A 17020-nucleotide genomic window follows, 5' to 3' on the forward strand; every position below is an offset into this window, starting at 1 on the left:
GCTGGAAGCCCTGGAACTGATGTTGTTTGGGCTGGTGGTGTTGTCGTTGTTGGGCCAGTAGTTTGAAGCCCTGGACCTATTATTATTAGACCTGATGGTGTTGTCGTTGTTGGGGCAGCAGTTTGAAGCCCTGGAACTGATGTTGTTTGGGCTGGTGGTGTTGTCGTTGTTGGGCCAGTAGTTGGAAGCCCTGGACCTATTATTATTAGACCTGATGGTGTTGTCGTTGTTGGGGCAGCAGTTTGAAGCCCTGGAACTGATGTTGTTTGGGCTGATGGTGTTGTCGATGGAAGCCCTGGAGCTGATGTCGTTTGGACTGATGGTGTTGTCGTTGTTGGGCCAGCAGTTTGAAGCCCTGGAGCTGATGTCGTTTGGGCTGGTGGTGGTGTTGGAGTTGTTGTTGGGTCTGGAGCTGTTGTTTGTGCCACAGTTGTAGTTGTGGCTGGAGTCATTGAACCTACAGTTGTAGTTTGGTCAGTAGTTGTTGAGGCTGCAGTTGTTGTTGGCAATGTAGTATTTTGGGAAGCCGATGTTGGGGCAGTTGTTGTCATTGGCAATATAGTTGTAGATCCTGCAATTGTAGATTAATTGTATTAGCAAAAATATATTGTGTTAAATGGCACTGCAAATAATGTGTTAAATGAAACCTGGTTGATAACCTGCAAATGTGAGTCACTTCTTCAAAATGGACAGCTCATTCCATAAATACCAAGCATTCATGTCAGTGTCATCAACATGAAAAGTCCTGACACCATTTTTATGTACAAGTTAGTTAAATGAATCTGCCATGTTTTCATTATAGTTCTCTCTGGAAGTGTTTTATACTGCAATAAAGTAAGATTTGGTGACGCTGCCTGAAAATGCTCAAGACATACACCATTTACACAGCCATTTGAAATAGTTACTCTACCTGAGCTAAATTAGTACCAGACATTGGATGTGATGCTTCACATTTTTACTGCATATGCATTTTGCAATTCTAATTTGTTCACAACATTGTACAAAAGCAACATATAAACTTATTTAGAACAAACATAAACGCCCTTTGGCTAAAGCTGTGCACAGTATTCACTGAGAGCTGAGGTCTGGGCTACTGGACAGGGATTCCTTAATCTGGGAGACATTTTCAGGAAAGAATGAAAAAGAAATACATAAAATTGTCAGATTTTAAGAATGAGTTCAACAAACAAATACTATTAGTTTTAGAAGGGATGACTATTCAGCATTCATAGGTGTTTGTTTTGACTGACATAATACACAGTGAGTGAGAAAAGTCAAAGGAAGCAAGTAAACACAAAATTCTGTTTTTAAATGAATGTTCCTGTGGGAAAATGTGATTGCCCAGTTAAAAAAAGTTACTTAACTGTGGCTTATCACACTTGAGTTCAACGTCTCTAGCCAGAGCCAGACCTGATTCCTGCCACATCTGTTCTCAATTAAAACATATAACAACAATAAGACCTCCCTGACGAAGTGAAGTCAAGGAGGTCTGACTTCACTTCAGACCTCCATCTCTAGCTTTTAGATTCTCAAAAGCTAGACATTTTGACAAGATCCAAAAAAATCAGGAATAAAAGGGGCAAAAAGTAATTGAGAGCAATCCATCTGGTTTGGTACCGCGTTGCCAAACCATTTCTAAAGCCACACTTGGAGGAAACATGGCACAGTGGTGAACCTTTGCAGGAGTGGCTGACCAACGATTGGTCCAAGAGGTCACCAAACACCCCACAACAACGTCAGTTAAGGTCAGAGTTTCTGCCTCCGCCATAACAAAGCTCTAAGCTGAAAACCACTGCTGAACAAAAAGAGCATCAGTGCTCATCTCAGTTTTCCAGAACACATCTTAATGATCCCAGTGACTTCTGGGAAAACTGTGGACTGACTAAGGTTACTATAATTAACTAAAACAAAATAACAGAAACTGAAATTGAGAAACCATTTTTGTTAACTGAAATCAATAAAAATAATAAATAATGGGGGAAACGTCTAACTAACGAACTATATTTAGCATTCATAACTAAAACTGGGTATAATATCCTTTGTTTATTTTGTCTGGAAAAGAAACTGTACTACTCATCGCACCCGCTTGACGGAAGTTGCTGGCATGAAAGCTGGTCCAACCAGTTGGAGTCTGGAGGAAATCACTTTTCACACAGGGCCACGCAGGTTTGGATTTTTTTCTAGCTTAACACTAGACACCTACTTTACAATTTGAATTTTGTGTTTACTTGTGTTGTCTTTGAGTAATATTTAAACATATTTGAAATAACACTGTATATAGGATGAGTTCTAGTTCTGTTTTGCTCTCCGCCTTGTTACATTTCATTCATTGTATTTTGTTTCCTCATTTTAATCCCACTTAAAATCTTATTTCTTTGTAAACCTGTAACTTCGCACCATTTAATTATGGGAAAAACGGTCAGAAATTCAGAATGATTGCCAATGTGAGGTGTAAAGGGGGCCACAAAGAATTTGTGCTTAGGGTGTCTAAATGGCTGTGGCCGGCCCTGGCAGTGAAACCTCGAATACAGACACAACTAAATATATTTCCTAGCATTTCATTTATTGCATTTATTTGTCACATTACCTTCTCTTATAATAATATCTCACATGATCCTTACTTAGAAAAATCAAGAACAATTATAGAATTTATTGTGAATATTTACCCTGTCCTGAAGACACATGAATGTATCCAAGAAAACATAAGAAGATGATGATTTTATGATCCATGGTGTAGAGTGTTGTCCTTTACACTGTTCTGCACAGACAGATAATCTCTGTTGGTGCATGTGGTTAAGGTTGTGTAATGCTCCTCCCACAGCAATAAAGAGGGAGCGACATGTCATTACTGAGTGTTGTATTATTATGAGTAACACAGCTAAGTGTTGTTTATATTTTAGATAAAGACAAAATAAACCAAAAACAGAAATTCACCAAAAAATATGCAGGATAAACTGAAATTATTCCAGTAAATCTGGATATTTTTCTAAAAAAAACAAAACTGATGCTTTTTTAAATGATATATTCTATTGTTTGAATTATTCGTTGACCAACTCAGTAGATCAGATCTGTAAATTAACAACTTAATCCGAAATGAATAACCTTTTACTGCACAGTAAAGAACGGTGGTGTTCAGCTACCTAAACATTCTGAGTATTATTTTGTCTATTTTGTTTATAGACAAAACAATAGACAAAGTATTGTTTTGTCTATGAAAACTTATAAATTGATTGTCAGCCCAATACATTACTTTTAGTTTCCATAACCTCAACAGCTGAATAACCACAGTATATATGTAGGGTTAGGTGTAAAATAAAATAACTATAAAAAAAAGTTCAGCCATAAAAGTTTTATTTCATTAAGATCGTGAAAATGTTATTAAAAGTTAATAACAGGTTTAGAAAAAATATTTACTAGTGAAAGGGCAGCCACATATAAATAAACATCAATACTCACCTGGTAATTGTTTTAAAAGATAATAAAAACCAACATTTTATGATGAACAGAAGTGTGGTTGCATATAGCCACTGTCATTTATTTTTTTATTCAAGTTTTCTAAATATCACGCTGTTGATTATCTGATTCCCTCAGATGTTGAAACCTTCAAAAGTTTTTCCCTTTGACGTTACCATTACTTTTTGTTTGCTTTTACAGGAAATCTGTAGTGAGGCTGTCAAACAGGTTTTGTATGTACGCTGTTAATGTCAGTTCTTTTAAGTTCTTTTCTTATCTATCACACAAAATACCAAAATATGCATGTGATCTATTGGTGTTTTGAGCAATCTGTTGTTTTTATTAGCATTTTACATATTTTTTACATATTAGATTATACAACAAATGTCATCTCCAGGATTGGAGATGACTAACAATTTAATTAAGAAAAAAATATTTAAAAACATACATCTGAAGTGTTTAGAACTTCTGTATACTTTGTATTTATTACCAAAGGTGGAGTAGATTTCAACAAATAAGCAATTTACCCTTTGGGATCAATAAAGTATATTCTATTCTATTCTATTCTATTCTATTCTATTCTATTCTATTCTATTCTAAACATTCTGGTTTATTGCAGAACACTCTTGACAAAATTGTTAGCCAAAAAAATTATAAAACACATAATATTCTCACATAAGTTAAAGTAACACTTTGAGGGATTCAAAAATGACGATAAGAAGTCAAAATTTGACCGTCACTATGGTTCCTAGCCACAACTTGTTTCTGTCTGCTCATTTCAGTGTAACACAATGTGAGCATGCGCGATGATCCGGAGCTAACAGCTACGGTTTCAATTTACAGTATTTGAGCTTACTTTTATTTCTAAATGTAGCAAATGGTCTGGATTGTTTGGGTTAAATGAATATTATATACATTTTTATCTATATTTGGAAGCATTGTGTGTCGTTTCAAGGGTTTTAAATAACACTGTCTGCTTATTGCGTGTATTAGCATTTTTGGTTGTTAGCCTCAACTGCTCAAAACAACGCTAAAGCTTAAATTACAAACAATCCCCTGTCTGTTTTCGACTTACTGTTACTTATGTTTATGAACGATTACCTCTCTTAGACGTTTTTAAGCTCATACGGTTAGTGATAACCGTCGTCTGGAGTGTTTGTTTTGTGAAAAATGTGACGGCGTGTGGTGAGAGGAACAGAGCATGGACAGGGACTTGTTGCGGCAGTGTCTGGTCCATCACGGAGAGACGCTGTTCAACAAACTGAAATGTGAGCAAACTGAAAACCCAGACTTCCAGGCGGTGGTGACTGACCTGTGCAAAGCCACGTATGACGGAAGGTATGGCAGCATGTCGGACTCGTGTTTTTCTTCGACTTTACACCTGAATTTAAAATTATTCGTGCACGTAATTTATCACATTTTAGTCACATGCCTCACGGGATTCACAGTCTTAATTGTCTTTCCAGGAACGGCTATTTCAAAGCCTTCGGGCCATTTTTAAAAACATGTTGCTAGCGGTGGGCGATAAGGAGTTAGAATTTTATCGCGATATTTTGTTATAGTATTCTGATATCGATAAACATGATATCAGAATAACTCAAAAACTCAGTTCTTTTTTAGGTAACTGTGGCTGTGATTGCATTGCACAGCAGTCATTCATCACAAACTCAAATACATTTATTATAAAAAACATTCCCATTTGAAATAGGTTTCTTCAGAACACTACTTACTTAAGAAAGCTTGATTTGTATCACTAACCTCTGCACAGTAGATGCATTTAATCATACTGTCAAATTTATTGATGTTCTCATGGAGCAAAAAGTGAGTCAAAATAACTTTTTTCCATAATACTGTTTTTCAGATAAATCAAAATTCTTTAACTTTTCACTATAAATAATAAACAATGTGATAAACTACCCACCCACAGTGGTCTTGGATGGATCCAAATATCTATTTTTCCATTACAAACAATAAAATACTAATTGTTTGTGAAATAATATGGAAATGAGGCTGTGAAACAGAACAATTTACACTTAGTTCATTTAAAAGTGTTTGATAATCTTAAATATTGAACAAACGTGCTTAATACATCCCAACTACATGTTTATTTAATTTATTTCCTGTTAGGAGCTACAAAGTTAGTTTGCATGTTCTGGTTTCATGGTTTGTGTCTTTGCCAATGCAGGGTCACAAGGTCGCAGTGTCAATCTATGCCTTCCTGCAAACATCAACGCAGCTGCCTGACATGAGATATTAATATAAAGTTTTGCTTTTGAAAAGCATTTTTTTTTGTTAAATTAGATTTTTTTTCAAATGTACAAATTGGTCCTTTAACTTTCTCTCATTCTTCATTCTTAACTTTATCTCTGTCATTATACAGAGCAGCATAGTAAAGTTTTCAAACTGTTCTGTGTGCCAAACTCAACTTACTGGGTTTTATGGGAAAGCTGCTAATTAGATGTTTAATTGTTGTGTGTGAAGCAGAGGTGATGAACATGCCAGTCCACTGGTGGAGCAGTTCATCGCCAGGAAGGCTGACATTCTCTTCTGCCCGGCGTGGAAGACCGCCAACCCGCCACCGCAGGACGACGAAGAGGAGGAGGACGGAGGTGTGTGTAGATCCACTCAAATTAGAAGCTTCTTTTAAAGCGCAGACCAGGTTTTAGAAATTCAGTTCAATAATACTTAGTCCAAAGAAAAATTAAATGTTGTAACTCAGATCATCTAAGTATCTTCAAGGAGTCGTTGTGGTTTCTCATGTTGTGGGCAGGAAGGATCTGCAGTAGCAGTCAGTTTTGCAGTCAGTCTGAAGAGGCCTCTGACTGCAGACTGTTGCTGCATTTCCAATGCAGATGTGTGCAAAACTTTGTTTTTATGCTAATGTTGATGAAAAAGTTTTAGTTCCATTGGCAGATGAATTCAGTTATGGGAAAATGTTAAAAATGAAATGCTCTGCCAGTGGAAATATAACTTTTCCTTCAAAATTAAGGAATTATTTACTTAAAACAAGGCTGCATTTCTTGCTGAAAAGTTACTTTTGAATTAGTTTTGCCTTATTTGAAGATTACTAAGATATTTGCACTAGAAACTAGACCAAAATTACTTGGTAAGTTTTAGTTTTTTTGAAACCAAACCTCACCAAACTAAACCTGCTTCTTTTTAAATCTGTGTCTGGTTTTACGGTTAGAAAACCAGACGTGAATAATTAACTTTATTATTGAGTTTCATCTACAAAAAGATTACAAACCAAGATTCAGAACAAAATGAATGAATATGAAACAAATAGAAAGCAAAGCTTAGTTTATGAGTTCATTTAGTAATTCTGTAAATGTGTGTGTTCTGCTGCAGAGCCTTATGCCATCATGCCGCCCGTGGAGTTATTCATGGAGCTGCCGTATGAGGAGAGAAGATCCATGATGTACAGGGACTTGGAGAGAGGAGACATCGTGGTGGGACGCATCAACAACATTCGGGAATACGGCTTCTTTCTCACGCTGCTGTGCATGGCAGGAGGCCTGAAGAGAGACATAGAGGACCTGGAACTTTCTGTGAGTCAGCACAGTAAACTTATGGAAATCCTGATTTGTCAGTTTCCCGGCTTTCATGTGTGCAGAAGCTCTTGAATTGTTGAATGGCTGCCAGCAGGTATGAATGATACTTTATTCCAGCCCACAATAGGAATTGATTTGTTGCCAAAGATCCTGTTTCTGTCATGTGCAGTTTGTGAAGTCAAGCAGTTCAGAAAGTCAGATGACTGTTGTTCCATGAATGTCACAATGTAACGTAACCGGACTGCAGCGCACAAAGATAACATACATTATTCTTTGTTCACACAGATGCATGCGCTCACTGCAGGCTCAATGTGAACCTCTAGAATCACAACATTAATTTAGCCTTTAGTTTTAATTCCAATGTTTTTACAATATTCTCTATAAAACGGCCTTCATAGAGGAATCACATGAAGCAAAGCTGCTTTACGAGGAAACCTAACAACTAGACTATTTTAACTGGAAGTTGGAATGCACATTTCACTGCTACTGGTGTATTAAAAACACTATTTAAAATAAATACATGATGCTCAGCCATGTTTATGATGTCCAGTTTTTGTTTTGTCTATTTTCTGTTGCTTGTGCTCTCAGGCTCTCTGCCATGTCAAGGAAATTCCCTCCACCAGCAGCCATGATGATCCTCTGTCCTACTATCAGATCGGAGACTTGATTAAAGGTGTGTTGAACGAAACGGCAACATGAAATATAAACACAGAAACAATATAAGGTTCATCCAGTAGAACAGGTCAGGCTGCAGTCTGTAAGCCACTAAGTAGAAGCACCTTCAGACGTAATGCTAAGGCTACTTTAATACTGTAAAGTTGGTCTGATCAGCACAGACTGATGACTGTCAGCAGGAACCAGAACCAGACATGGAGAAGAGCATTCAGCTTCTATGCACTATACATCTGGATCAAACTTCCAGAAAACAGCCATAAATTAAGACTTAAAACCTTTTACTTAAAGTTTTCTTTGATTAGTAGAAAGTGGAATATTTATTAACATATTTGATGTGTATTTGCTTAATGATTGCATTTGGACAAGTATAATGCTTATCACTTTTTTCACTATTGGTAACAGTTTTTTTTGTTACATAAATGACTTTGAACTGCCTTGTTGCTTAAATGTGGTTTACAAATAATTAAGGATGCACCGATAAGAAGAGTTGGGCCGATAAGATGTTTTCCATCTTATCGATGTCCAATGTTAAGGCTGATAACCGATATTTATCGATATTCCATGCATTTCACTACCGTTTTGACACCTTTGGAGAACAACAAGTTAAAAATAAGTAAATATTGGTTGTTTTTTTTCCCCATTTTTATTTATTGGGCCGACACCAATAGGTTAAAAAATTAAAGTCAAAGTTTATTTATGTAGTGGATTTTCAACAGCCTCAGCTGACCAAAGTGTTTCACAACAAACACAACATCACATGCAGATAAATGATAAAACAAAAAATAAAATTATGTTCTGTAAAAATAACAAGACTATTATAAAAATGGCAGAAAATACCAGAATCTAAAAGTGACAAATACCGATGTTGTGCATCCCTACAAATAATATCAATACTGGCCGATATTTTCAGATCGGTGCATCCCTGCTGATATTTCGCTGATGTTTTTCATCTTATTTGATGGTGAAAAGAATCTTTCCTGAAGCAGTTTGTTTATTTTGCTCTGCAGCCGGAGTGAAAGACATCGATCGGTTCCAGGAGAAGATCACAGTGTCCCTCCACCAGGCCTCGCTTTCTCCTAACCTGCTTCACATCAAGCTGGGAGTCATAACCAGAGAAGATCTGCCCACACACTACAGGTAAAAACTCACCATCAGGTTTAGCTACAAGTACCTTGGCAGCTAATAATCCAGTCAGCCATGCTGCTCAGTAATGAAACACTGATGGATTCCTTTGTTGCCTGTGGAAGTTTAAGTGTTAAAAGTGGAGATATTTTTGTTTAAAGCAGATTATTAGATGTGAAAGTTTAGCTCAAAATGCTGAGTGATAAAATCCTACAACTTGAATAATCATCCAGTTCTCATTAAGGTTCATTATTTGTGTTAAAACTTGTTGAAATAAGCAGTAAATCAATTAATTGGATGATAAATTAAAACAAGCTCAATAATTTTCATTTGTTTGATTTATCCGTTTTTCTTTTTTCTCACTTTCTGCCAGAAACTGCTTAAGTTTTCAGTCTGCTGCTTTGGCCTCAGCTAGACATTTCTTTGAAGAATAATTTTGTTCATTATTTATTTTATTTAGTTGTTTCTATTATTTATTTTGGATATTCAAAATGTCTTCCAATTTTTTTTATGAAATGTTCATTATAATTTAAAGTTCATTGGCTTTTGATAATATTTCATACTACTTGAAAATATTCTCCAAACAATATTATCGTTTATTCCAGTAACGTGTGGGACTAGTTATCTCCCATCAGGCTTTGCTACAGTGTCCGGCCTGTTTGTGTTTGCTGCTCAGTCGTAGCGTTCGCGCCGCTGCCGACTCCAGCGAGACGTACGAACGAATCCTGACCAGGTGCCACGGCTACGAAAACCCGTCTGTGGTGGAGTATCTGCTTCAGAAGGTGGGAATCAGCGACACCAACCCGCCGTCGATGATGAGAGGGTTACAGTGGTGAGCTGCGTGAAAACTGCTTCATGTTTGGCTTTAAAATGAAGGTGTGGAGTGAAACGCGTCTCGTTCTGATTCTTTGTTCTTCTGTTTCCTGATACTCACATGGATCCAAAAGTAAAGAAGCAACAAACGAGTCAAACAGCATTTCTCTCATTACTGTGGCCTGCAGACTCACAACCTCAGATAAACTGTACAAAGTTTCTGGTTTTGTTTTTTTTCTTCACAGTAAACTTTTCCAGGAGGAGGATTTTGCTTCTGCAATCAGAAAGAAGCAGTCTGCATCCTGGGCCCTGAAGTGGTAACGCTACTCTGCTAACTTTATAGTCAATATCAGGGGTGCACCGATTTACCCACCAGCCCGTTTATCGAGTTCCTTAATTTGTGATATCAGTGATCGACTGATATGTGAAACCGATTTTATCCATCAATCTTATCTACCTCAGCAATGGTCTAGAAATCAGCCATTTTTGTTAAATAAAATAAAATTTGTTTTCATCGAATGATTCAGAAACAAAAACCCAAACGCGGTGTTTTAAGCTCGGCTGAGGTTTATTTAAAATGAAGTAAGTTCATTTTATTTGCACAGAATGAATGTCAAAAACATGGAAGTGATGAGAAAAACCCCCAAATACTGACTGCATGGAGCTCCGATTGTCATATTTATTTCTGCTGTCATGGAACCAACAGTGGAAAGAAATTAAAGCACCAATCTTAAAAAAAATATTAAGATTTAGGGCAGAGATGTCCAAAGCGCGGCCCGGGGCTGTTTGTGGCCTTGGACTGACTTTGTGCCCCAAACTACAATTCAAAAATGATACAAACTTGACCAATAGCTGCAGCAGGACAATTAAAAATTACAAACATGATTTTCTTACACAGAAAAATGTAAATAACACAAAGGTTCGTGTTTTTATAACCAACTTTTAACAAAAGCTAAAACTAAGTTTATCCAGAGACCTTTACTGAAAAGCCAAATCAGCTTCTATTCTTTTTTTAAAATTGGCTAAAATTAGCAAACATTTTGAAACAAAGTGACCCAAATCCTGTTATTACTGAAAATCAATGTATTTAACCGACCCCAAAAGAAACTGAAAGGTTGACGTCTTTATTTTATCTCAACAAACATGCAAAATGAAAGTAGTAAGTATTAAATGTCTGCAAAAAACTATGAGTGTAACCTCTGAAATTTACTAGAGAAAACAATAAAATTTGATAGAAAATTGATAGAAATTTTCCACCAAAGTTGGAAATTTCTAAATTTCAAATGAGAAAATTTTTCTTTAGAATTTTTTTCTAGAAAAATTTAAAAAGAATCACAAAATTTCAGAAATTTTGGCAGAAATTTAGTCCTTTTTTCTATGTTACAACGGCCCTTAAACACCGTCGTAAAAATCTACAATAAATATCTATTTATTTTCTTGATTTTAGGTTGGTTTTTGTCCTGTTTTGTGTTTAAAATTTTGTCCCACATGGCAAAAAGTTTGGACAACCAGAGTAGGATGTGAAAATGGGATTTTGTCACTGCCCTCTCCTGTTAGACAGGTTTGACTGACAGACAGCCCCACTAGGTCATGTCTGCATGTTTTCAGTTAACTCAGCGACTTTCTTGCTATATTTAGTGACATTTCAGACAAAAAAAAATTCGGTGCACCCGGTGCAGCTAATACAGATACATTCTCATCTGTGGTCGTTTGTTGATTTACCTCGATACCAACCTGTTCTCTGCAGCGTTCGCGCAGGTGTGGACCACTTCAAACATGGCCGCCACGTGGAGGCCATGAATGAATACAACAAAGCTCTGGAAATCGACACCGACAACGTGGAAGCGCTGGTGGCGCGAGGAGCTCTGTGGGTTTACTTCCTGGTTTAACGCGTCTGTTTGCTTATCTTGTGCAGATTCAATTGTCCCTCAGATTTATAGATAAAAAGCAGCTATTCGCATTTGTTCTTTGATTTGTTCCTCATGCCGATATGAAGTATGAGGAAGAATACTTTCAGTCCAACACCTCTTCCTGTTGAGTACAAAGTGTGAGGCGTCTTTGGCTCGCTGCCTTTTATTGGTCTGGGTGTAGTAATGGACTCAGATCTGAACCTTCAGAAACACATAAACACAGTTGCAAAGTCGGCCTTTTATCACCTGAAGAACATTTCCAGGATTAAACGACTGATGCGTCAGTTTCTAGAGAAACCAGAACCAAACAGCATTCAGCTTCTACACACCACAAATCTGGAATAAACTTCCAGAAAACTGCAAAACAGCCGAAACACTGAGTTCCTTTAAATCAAGTCTAAAAACACACCTGATTAATTTTGAACCATAATAATGAAACATTGACCAACATATTTGATGTGTATCGATGATTTTAACGATGGCGCTTGACAAAATGTGATGTTAGTTACTGGTTTCAAATTGGTGACTGTGTGATGATTCTTTGTTTTCATGTTATAAAATGAATTAAGTAACTTGATTGATTGATTGATTGATTGATCGATCTTCGTACTGCAAAGATCAAGTTGGAGCCGTTTGACTAAAATCTCAGACATTTTCTTTTGTTTTTCTCCCCAGATATGCTAACAAAGGCAGCATGGTGAAGGCCATCTCGGACTTCGAGCTGGCTCTGGAAAACTGTCCGGATCACCGCAATGCTAAGAAGTATCTCTGCCAGACTCTGGTGGAGCGAGGAAAACAGTGAGCACTGCCTTTTGCTTTTCAAATAAATAAATTACAGGGTTTCCCCATTCCAAGTTTTTCTTTGGTACTTATTTCTGAATATGATAAAAAAGGTAAAGTGGTTAAAATCTGTTTCTCTTAAGATAAGGTTTTAAGAATTAGAAGCCTGACTCTGATGGTTGAGGCTGGTTAATTAAGACTAACGAGGCTTTAAAACATTCAACGCTCCTGATCTTCATCTGCAGTTTTGAACAGAAAATCTGTGATTTTTCATCCTGCTGCTGTTTGTTCAGCAATTCAGAAATTATACAAATTTGGCCTGTAGATGCAGGTGGAGACTTAGATTGTTACCAACATCATTTTCTCACACAGACAAATGTGAAGAACAACACAAAGGTTTGTGTTTTTATAACCAATTTTTAACAAAAAGTAAAACCAAGACCAGAGACTTTTACTGAAATTCTGACTTTGCTGCAGCCAAATCAGCTGTTATTTTGTCTGAAACATGGTCAAATACAGCAAACATTTTGAAACAAAGTGACCCAAATCCTGTTCTTATTACTGAAAATAAATGTATTTAACTGAGCCCAAAAGAAACTGAAAACTAGACGTTTTTCAGCAAACACATAAAACCTGCGGCGGCGTATTAACGTCATTGTAGAAAAACTCAAACAAAAAAATAAATCAGAAAGTTTTAGCGTAACATCAGAAATAAAAAAAAAATCAAGTGCATGAAGTTCTTTAATATTAGCAAAGCTTAGAAACACAATCCTGATTATTTCAGCAAGTTTTGCAGAATCTAAATTTTATGTAACAAGTTTCACTGATGCAGAAAATCCTGTTTGTATTCAGAAGTAACATGAAACCTGCTGGGCCGGTCCAATCACAGCAGCTTATGAGCACCAATTGATTAGATCTGCAGAATTTAGTTGTTAAATTATGAAAATCCATTAAAATATTTTTAAAAAACCACCAGATTTGTTTTGTGACATCCTTTGTAATCTGTGTATCTGGGAATAAAACTCATCTGATGTTTATGTTAATTCCGAAAGTGAAACTTGAAGTCTGAATTCTTGTTCCAGTTTCCCATAAAGGTTAAAGGTCACTGCAGTGCAGGCAGCTGTAACTGGGCCGTGAAGGCTTCAGAATCACAATGAGGGCTCTGTGTCTGACAGACTGGAGGAGCAGGAGAAACTGGTGACGGCGGAGGGCCTGTACCGGAGAGCGCTGTCTCTCGATGACTCCAATCCTGAGGCCAGAGACGCGCTGCGCAACATCAATGACACCATCCAGGTGAGCGGGCAGCACACCTGCACAGGATGCCTCCACAAGTCAAAATACAGGGGAAGCTACAAATCTGAACATCTTTAATGTGTTTTAAAAAGCAGAACTTTGTTACTAAATAGTTATATTTTTCTTATGAAAGCAAGTAATTATTCCAACTTTTCATAAGTTAGGGTTTTTTGTATTTCGTAGAGATTCAACAAAATGAGCTTTTCATCTGATGGGAACGTTTTTATGTTTAACTTGACATTTTTCAGTAAACTCGTTCTGTTCTGCATGTTTGGGGTTTTCATATTAAAAGAATCTGTTCTATAAATAAAGTAAAAAAATAGAATAGAAAAGAAATTCCTTTGTTGTTTCACAATAAAAAATAAAATAAAGAAAAATCTGTTATTACGATCAGCTGATAGGAGAAACTGTTGGTTTGCTGTTTGTATTGTGATGTTAATTCATCCGTAGTTTAATTTATTGTGACAATGAATCGTTAAGCTGTTTATTTTTCTGTTTAATCGGGTCTCTGGGCGTCTGGTTTGTAATACTGATGAGGTGTTTGGTATGTTTGTGTTTCTGCTCCACCTTATACTCTGACCTTTGACCTCCTGACTGCCCGACTCTCCGCCGCCTGCCTTGTGGGGGGCTGGAAACGCATAAACTGCTCTGTGCCAACGACTCTTCGTCCCGTGGGAACCGGTGCGCGGCGCGTAAACATGCTGCCAAACACGGTAACGTTTTATTTCACCCGAAAACAAACGCTGTCGGAATCGTCTGCCGCCGCCAACATTCATGGTAAATATGTGACTCTGTTCATTTCTCCATCATTCTGCAACACTGTTGTTTGTTAATCTTAAACTTTAAACATAATCCTGCGACTGGATGGATGATGTGATTTGGGGCTTTCTGAACGCTGTGAATGTTTTGATCTGCCGCTCGGGGCTCTTTGCCTGCATGCTACTTGTCTGTAAAGAAATCGATTCGCTTGCGAGAAGAAGCGCTTGCTAAGGAGGAAGTCAAAGCGACGAGCAGCCAGACCAGCGCTGAGAAATTACGTAAGATCTTAAAAGAGGAGAAAAGGTAGGTTGAACCTCGCCGAGAGCCTGAGACGAGTTAATCTTCTTCAAACAAAAATGCTTTTCCAGCTGGAGGATTTTTAGCGGATGTCTCTCGTTTTTAGGGCAAAGAAGAAACGTAAGCGATCCTCTTCCTCCTCTTCATCCTCCTCCAGCAGCAGTAGTTCTTCTTCCTCGTCGTCGTCTTCCTCGTCCCGCAGGAGGTCTAAGAAGAAAAAGAAAAAGCGGAAAAAGTCCAGGCGAGGAAGAAGCAAGCACCGCCGGAGGAAGAGTGAGGAGGGTAAGAGCGGGAAAGGCAGGATGGAGAAAGAGGAGGAGGAGGAGTTGGAGTGGTTTCCCGCGCCTCCCAACACCTCCGCCACTTTTCTCAACCAAAAGGGCAGCTTGGTGTTTGGAGGGGCGGAGGAGGACGGGGTGGGGGGCGACGGGAAAACCAGCCGGCTGTATTCTCTGGCAGCAGCTTCAGAGGAGGAAGAGTCGGATTCTTCCCACAGACAGGGCAAGAGGAGGGACAGAGCGGAGAGCGGGGCGAATAAACGGAAAACCAGAGACAACAGGACCGAGAGCAGGGAAAGATGGAGGGAGGAGAGCACAGCAGGAAGGAGAGAAAGAAGCAGCGTGGAGGAGAACCACGCCAAGAAACTGTCCAGCTCTTCAGCTGAGCTGGAGTATTCCCGGAAACCGGAATATTCCGGAAGGAACAGGATTAGAAACGACTCGTCCACCAGGAGCTCCTGTGATGGCGGTAGGTACGAGGAGACGGAGAGAGGGAGACCGTCGGATCCAGAACAGAGTAAAAAACCAGAGAGTTGTGGAGATCAGAACGGCCAGGGAGACGGCAGGAGCAAGAAGAACCTGCCGTCCAGCCTGCTGGACATCTTCAACCAGATCGCTCAGTTCGAGAAAGAAAAGGGGGGCAAAGCAAAAAAATGAGAGTCTGCCGCGAAACCCAGAACCACGACGGCGAATCAGGGCCATCGTAGATATATATGCATGAAAAAGGAGCAAATTTCTCCCAATAAATATGGACATTCATGAGCGAGAAAAATTAATATCCAAAAACAGAAGTTTAGTGGTTAATTTCAGAAATTTACTAGAATAAATGAGAAATTTCTGAGCTTCAGCAGGTAAGAATCTGCATCAAAAAAAAGAAAATTTGAGTAATTTCACATATTTTCTAGAAGAAACATGGAAATTACGCTGACATTTTTCACTTTTGGGAGTTTTCTGTTTCAAAAGTGAAACATTTTCATCTTTTTAAGTAATACATTTCTATTTTATGTTTTTCAGAAAATTTCTGGGATTCATTAAAAAATTTCTGTTTTTTTTTTCTCCTCAAATTTGACTTTTTATCTCATTCACTTTTGTTTTTAGAAAATTTCTGAGATTCGTCTCAAAATGTTTGAGTTTTTATTGCAAATTTTGAACTTTGAGCTCAGAAATTTGTTTTATTCTTGAAAACTTCTGAGCTTAATCTCAGATTATTTTTGGGTGGAAATTTTCTCCTTTTTTACATAAATACTCAACGGCCCCAAATGGCCGTCATGTAGAAGAAACTAAACGAAAGATAAAATGATATTTGTTGAGTTTAATCTTCATGAAATCCTCCAGGGCCAAACCTCCTGCTTGTTGATCTTGTTACTGTGTTGAATAAATGAATAGTTTTCGCTGACTCTTCTTACCTGTTCTGATCAAATCCAGTCTTTATTTCGTCAGAATGATTCTGTTGACGACTCGTGACCTGGACGTTCTCCCGTTGTGACCCATCTCTGTGATTTCCCTGTTTACAGGAGAACCGTTGATCATTTTGACAAATGAAATGTTTTATTTTACTGTTTGTTTTTTAATGAAACAAGTTGCCTTTTGTTCTGCTGTGCCATGCTGCGGCTTCCTCTAGCAGACGGTTATGCTTTCATTCTTTCTGTTTTTGCCTTAACATGATGCAGACGTTTCCGCTGTGATCAGAGTCATAAAATCATCTGATCCAAACCAATAAAAGCATTTAACCTGTGGAACATTAACAGTTTGCTTATTCCTGCTTCATGATGTTAAACCTTACCACCAGTCTGAATTTTATATTTTATTTTCCTTAAACCAGTTTTAGAAAGTAAATATATTTTCACCTATTCTCTTCAGATATGCAAAGAAATGATACCATATCTGTTTAATAATAATTATAACTATGAAACTTATATAATACAATCGTGAGTCTGGAGGGCTGCTGTTATTCCTGTTGCTATTTTTTAAAAAGAAATGCAGTTAGAATCAAACCTAAATAAGTTTATTCACACAATAAGTCATTAAAAAACACAGAGCCGCCATCTTCCTACCACTTCCTGTTTGCACCAGTGGCAACATCCGGTTG

General features: G+C 37.7%; 1 protein-coding gene across 2 annotated transcripts; it reads left to right on the forward strand.

The window, feature by feature from the left end:
- The first annotated feature begins 4236 nt into the window (after positions 1 to 4236).
- On the forward strand, positions 4237 to 15803 carry ttc14 (tetratricopeptide repeat domain 14). 2 transcript variants are annotated; one of them, XM_007542083.2, is made up of 12 exons: positions 4237 to 4791; positions 5935 to 6062; positions 6802 to 7001; positions 7593 to 7677; positions 8687 to 8816; positions 9478 to 9633; positions 9860 to 9931; positions 11362 to 11481; positions 12200 to 12322; positions 13480 to 13597; positions 14553 to 14659; positions 14760 to 15803. In XM_007542083.2, exons 1-12 carry the CDS (start codon positions 4655 to 4657, stop codon positions 15586 to 15588), a joined length of 2205 nt encoding a protein of 734 aa, XP_007542145.1. In that variant the 5' UTR covers positions 4237 to 4654; the 3' UTR covers positions 15589 to 15803. The 2 variants fall into 2 exon arrangements, with proteins under 2 accessions (XP_007542145.1, XP_007542146.1); XM_007542084.2 differs by having other exon boundaries at positions 5938 to 6062.
- The last annotated feature ends 1217 nt before the right edge of the window (positions 15804 to 17020 follow it).

This window comes from Poecilia formosa, unplaced genomic scaffold (genome assembly GCF_000485575.1).
Source record: "Poecilia formosa unplaced genomic scaffold, Poecilia_formosa-5.1.2 Scaffold655, whole genome shotgun sequence".
Lineage (NCBI taxonomy): Eukaryota > Metazoa > Chordata > Actinopteri > Cyprinodontiformes > Poeciliidae > Poecilia > Poecilia formosa.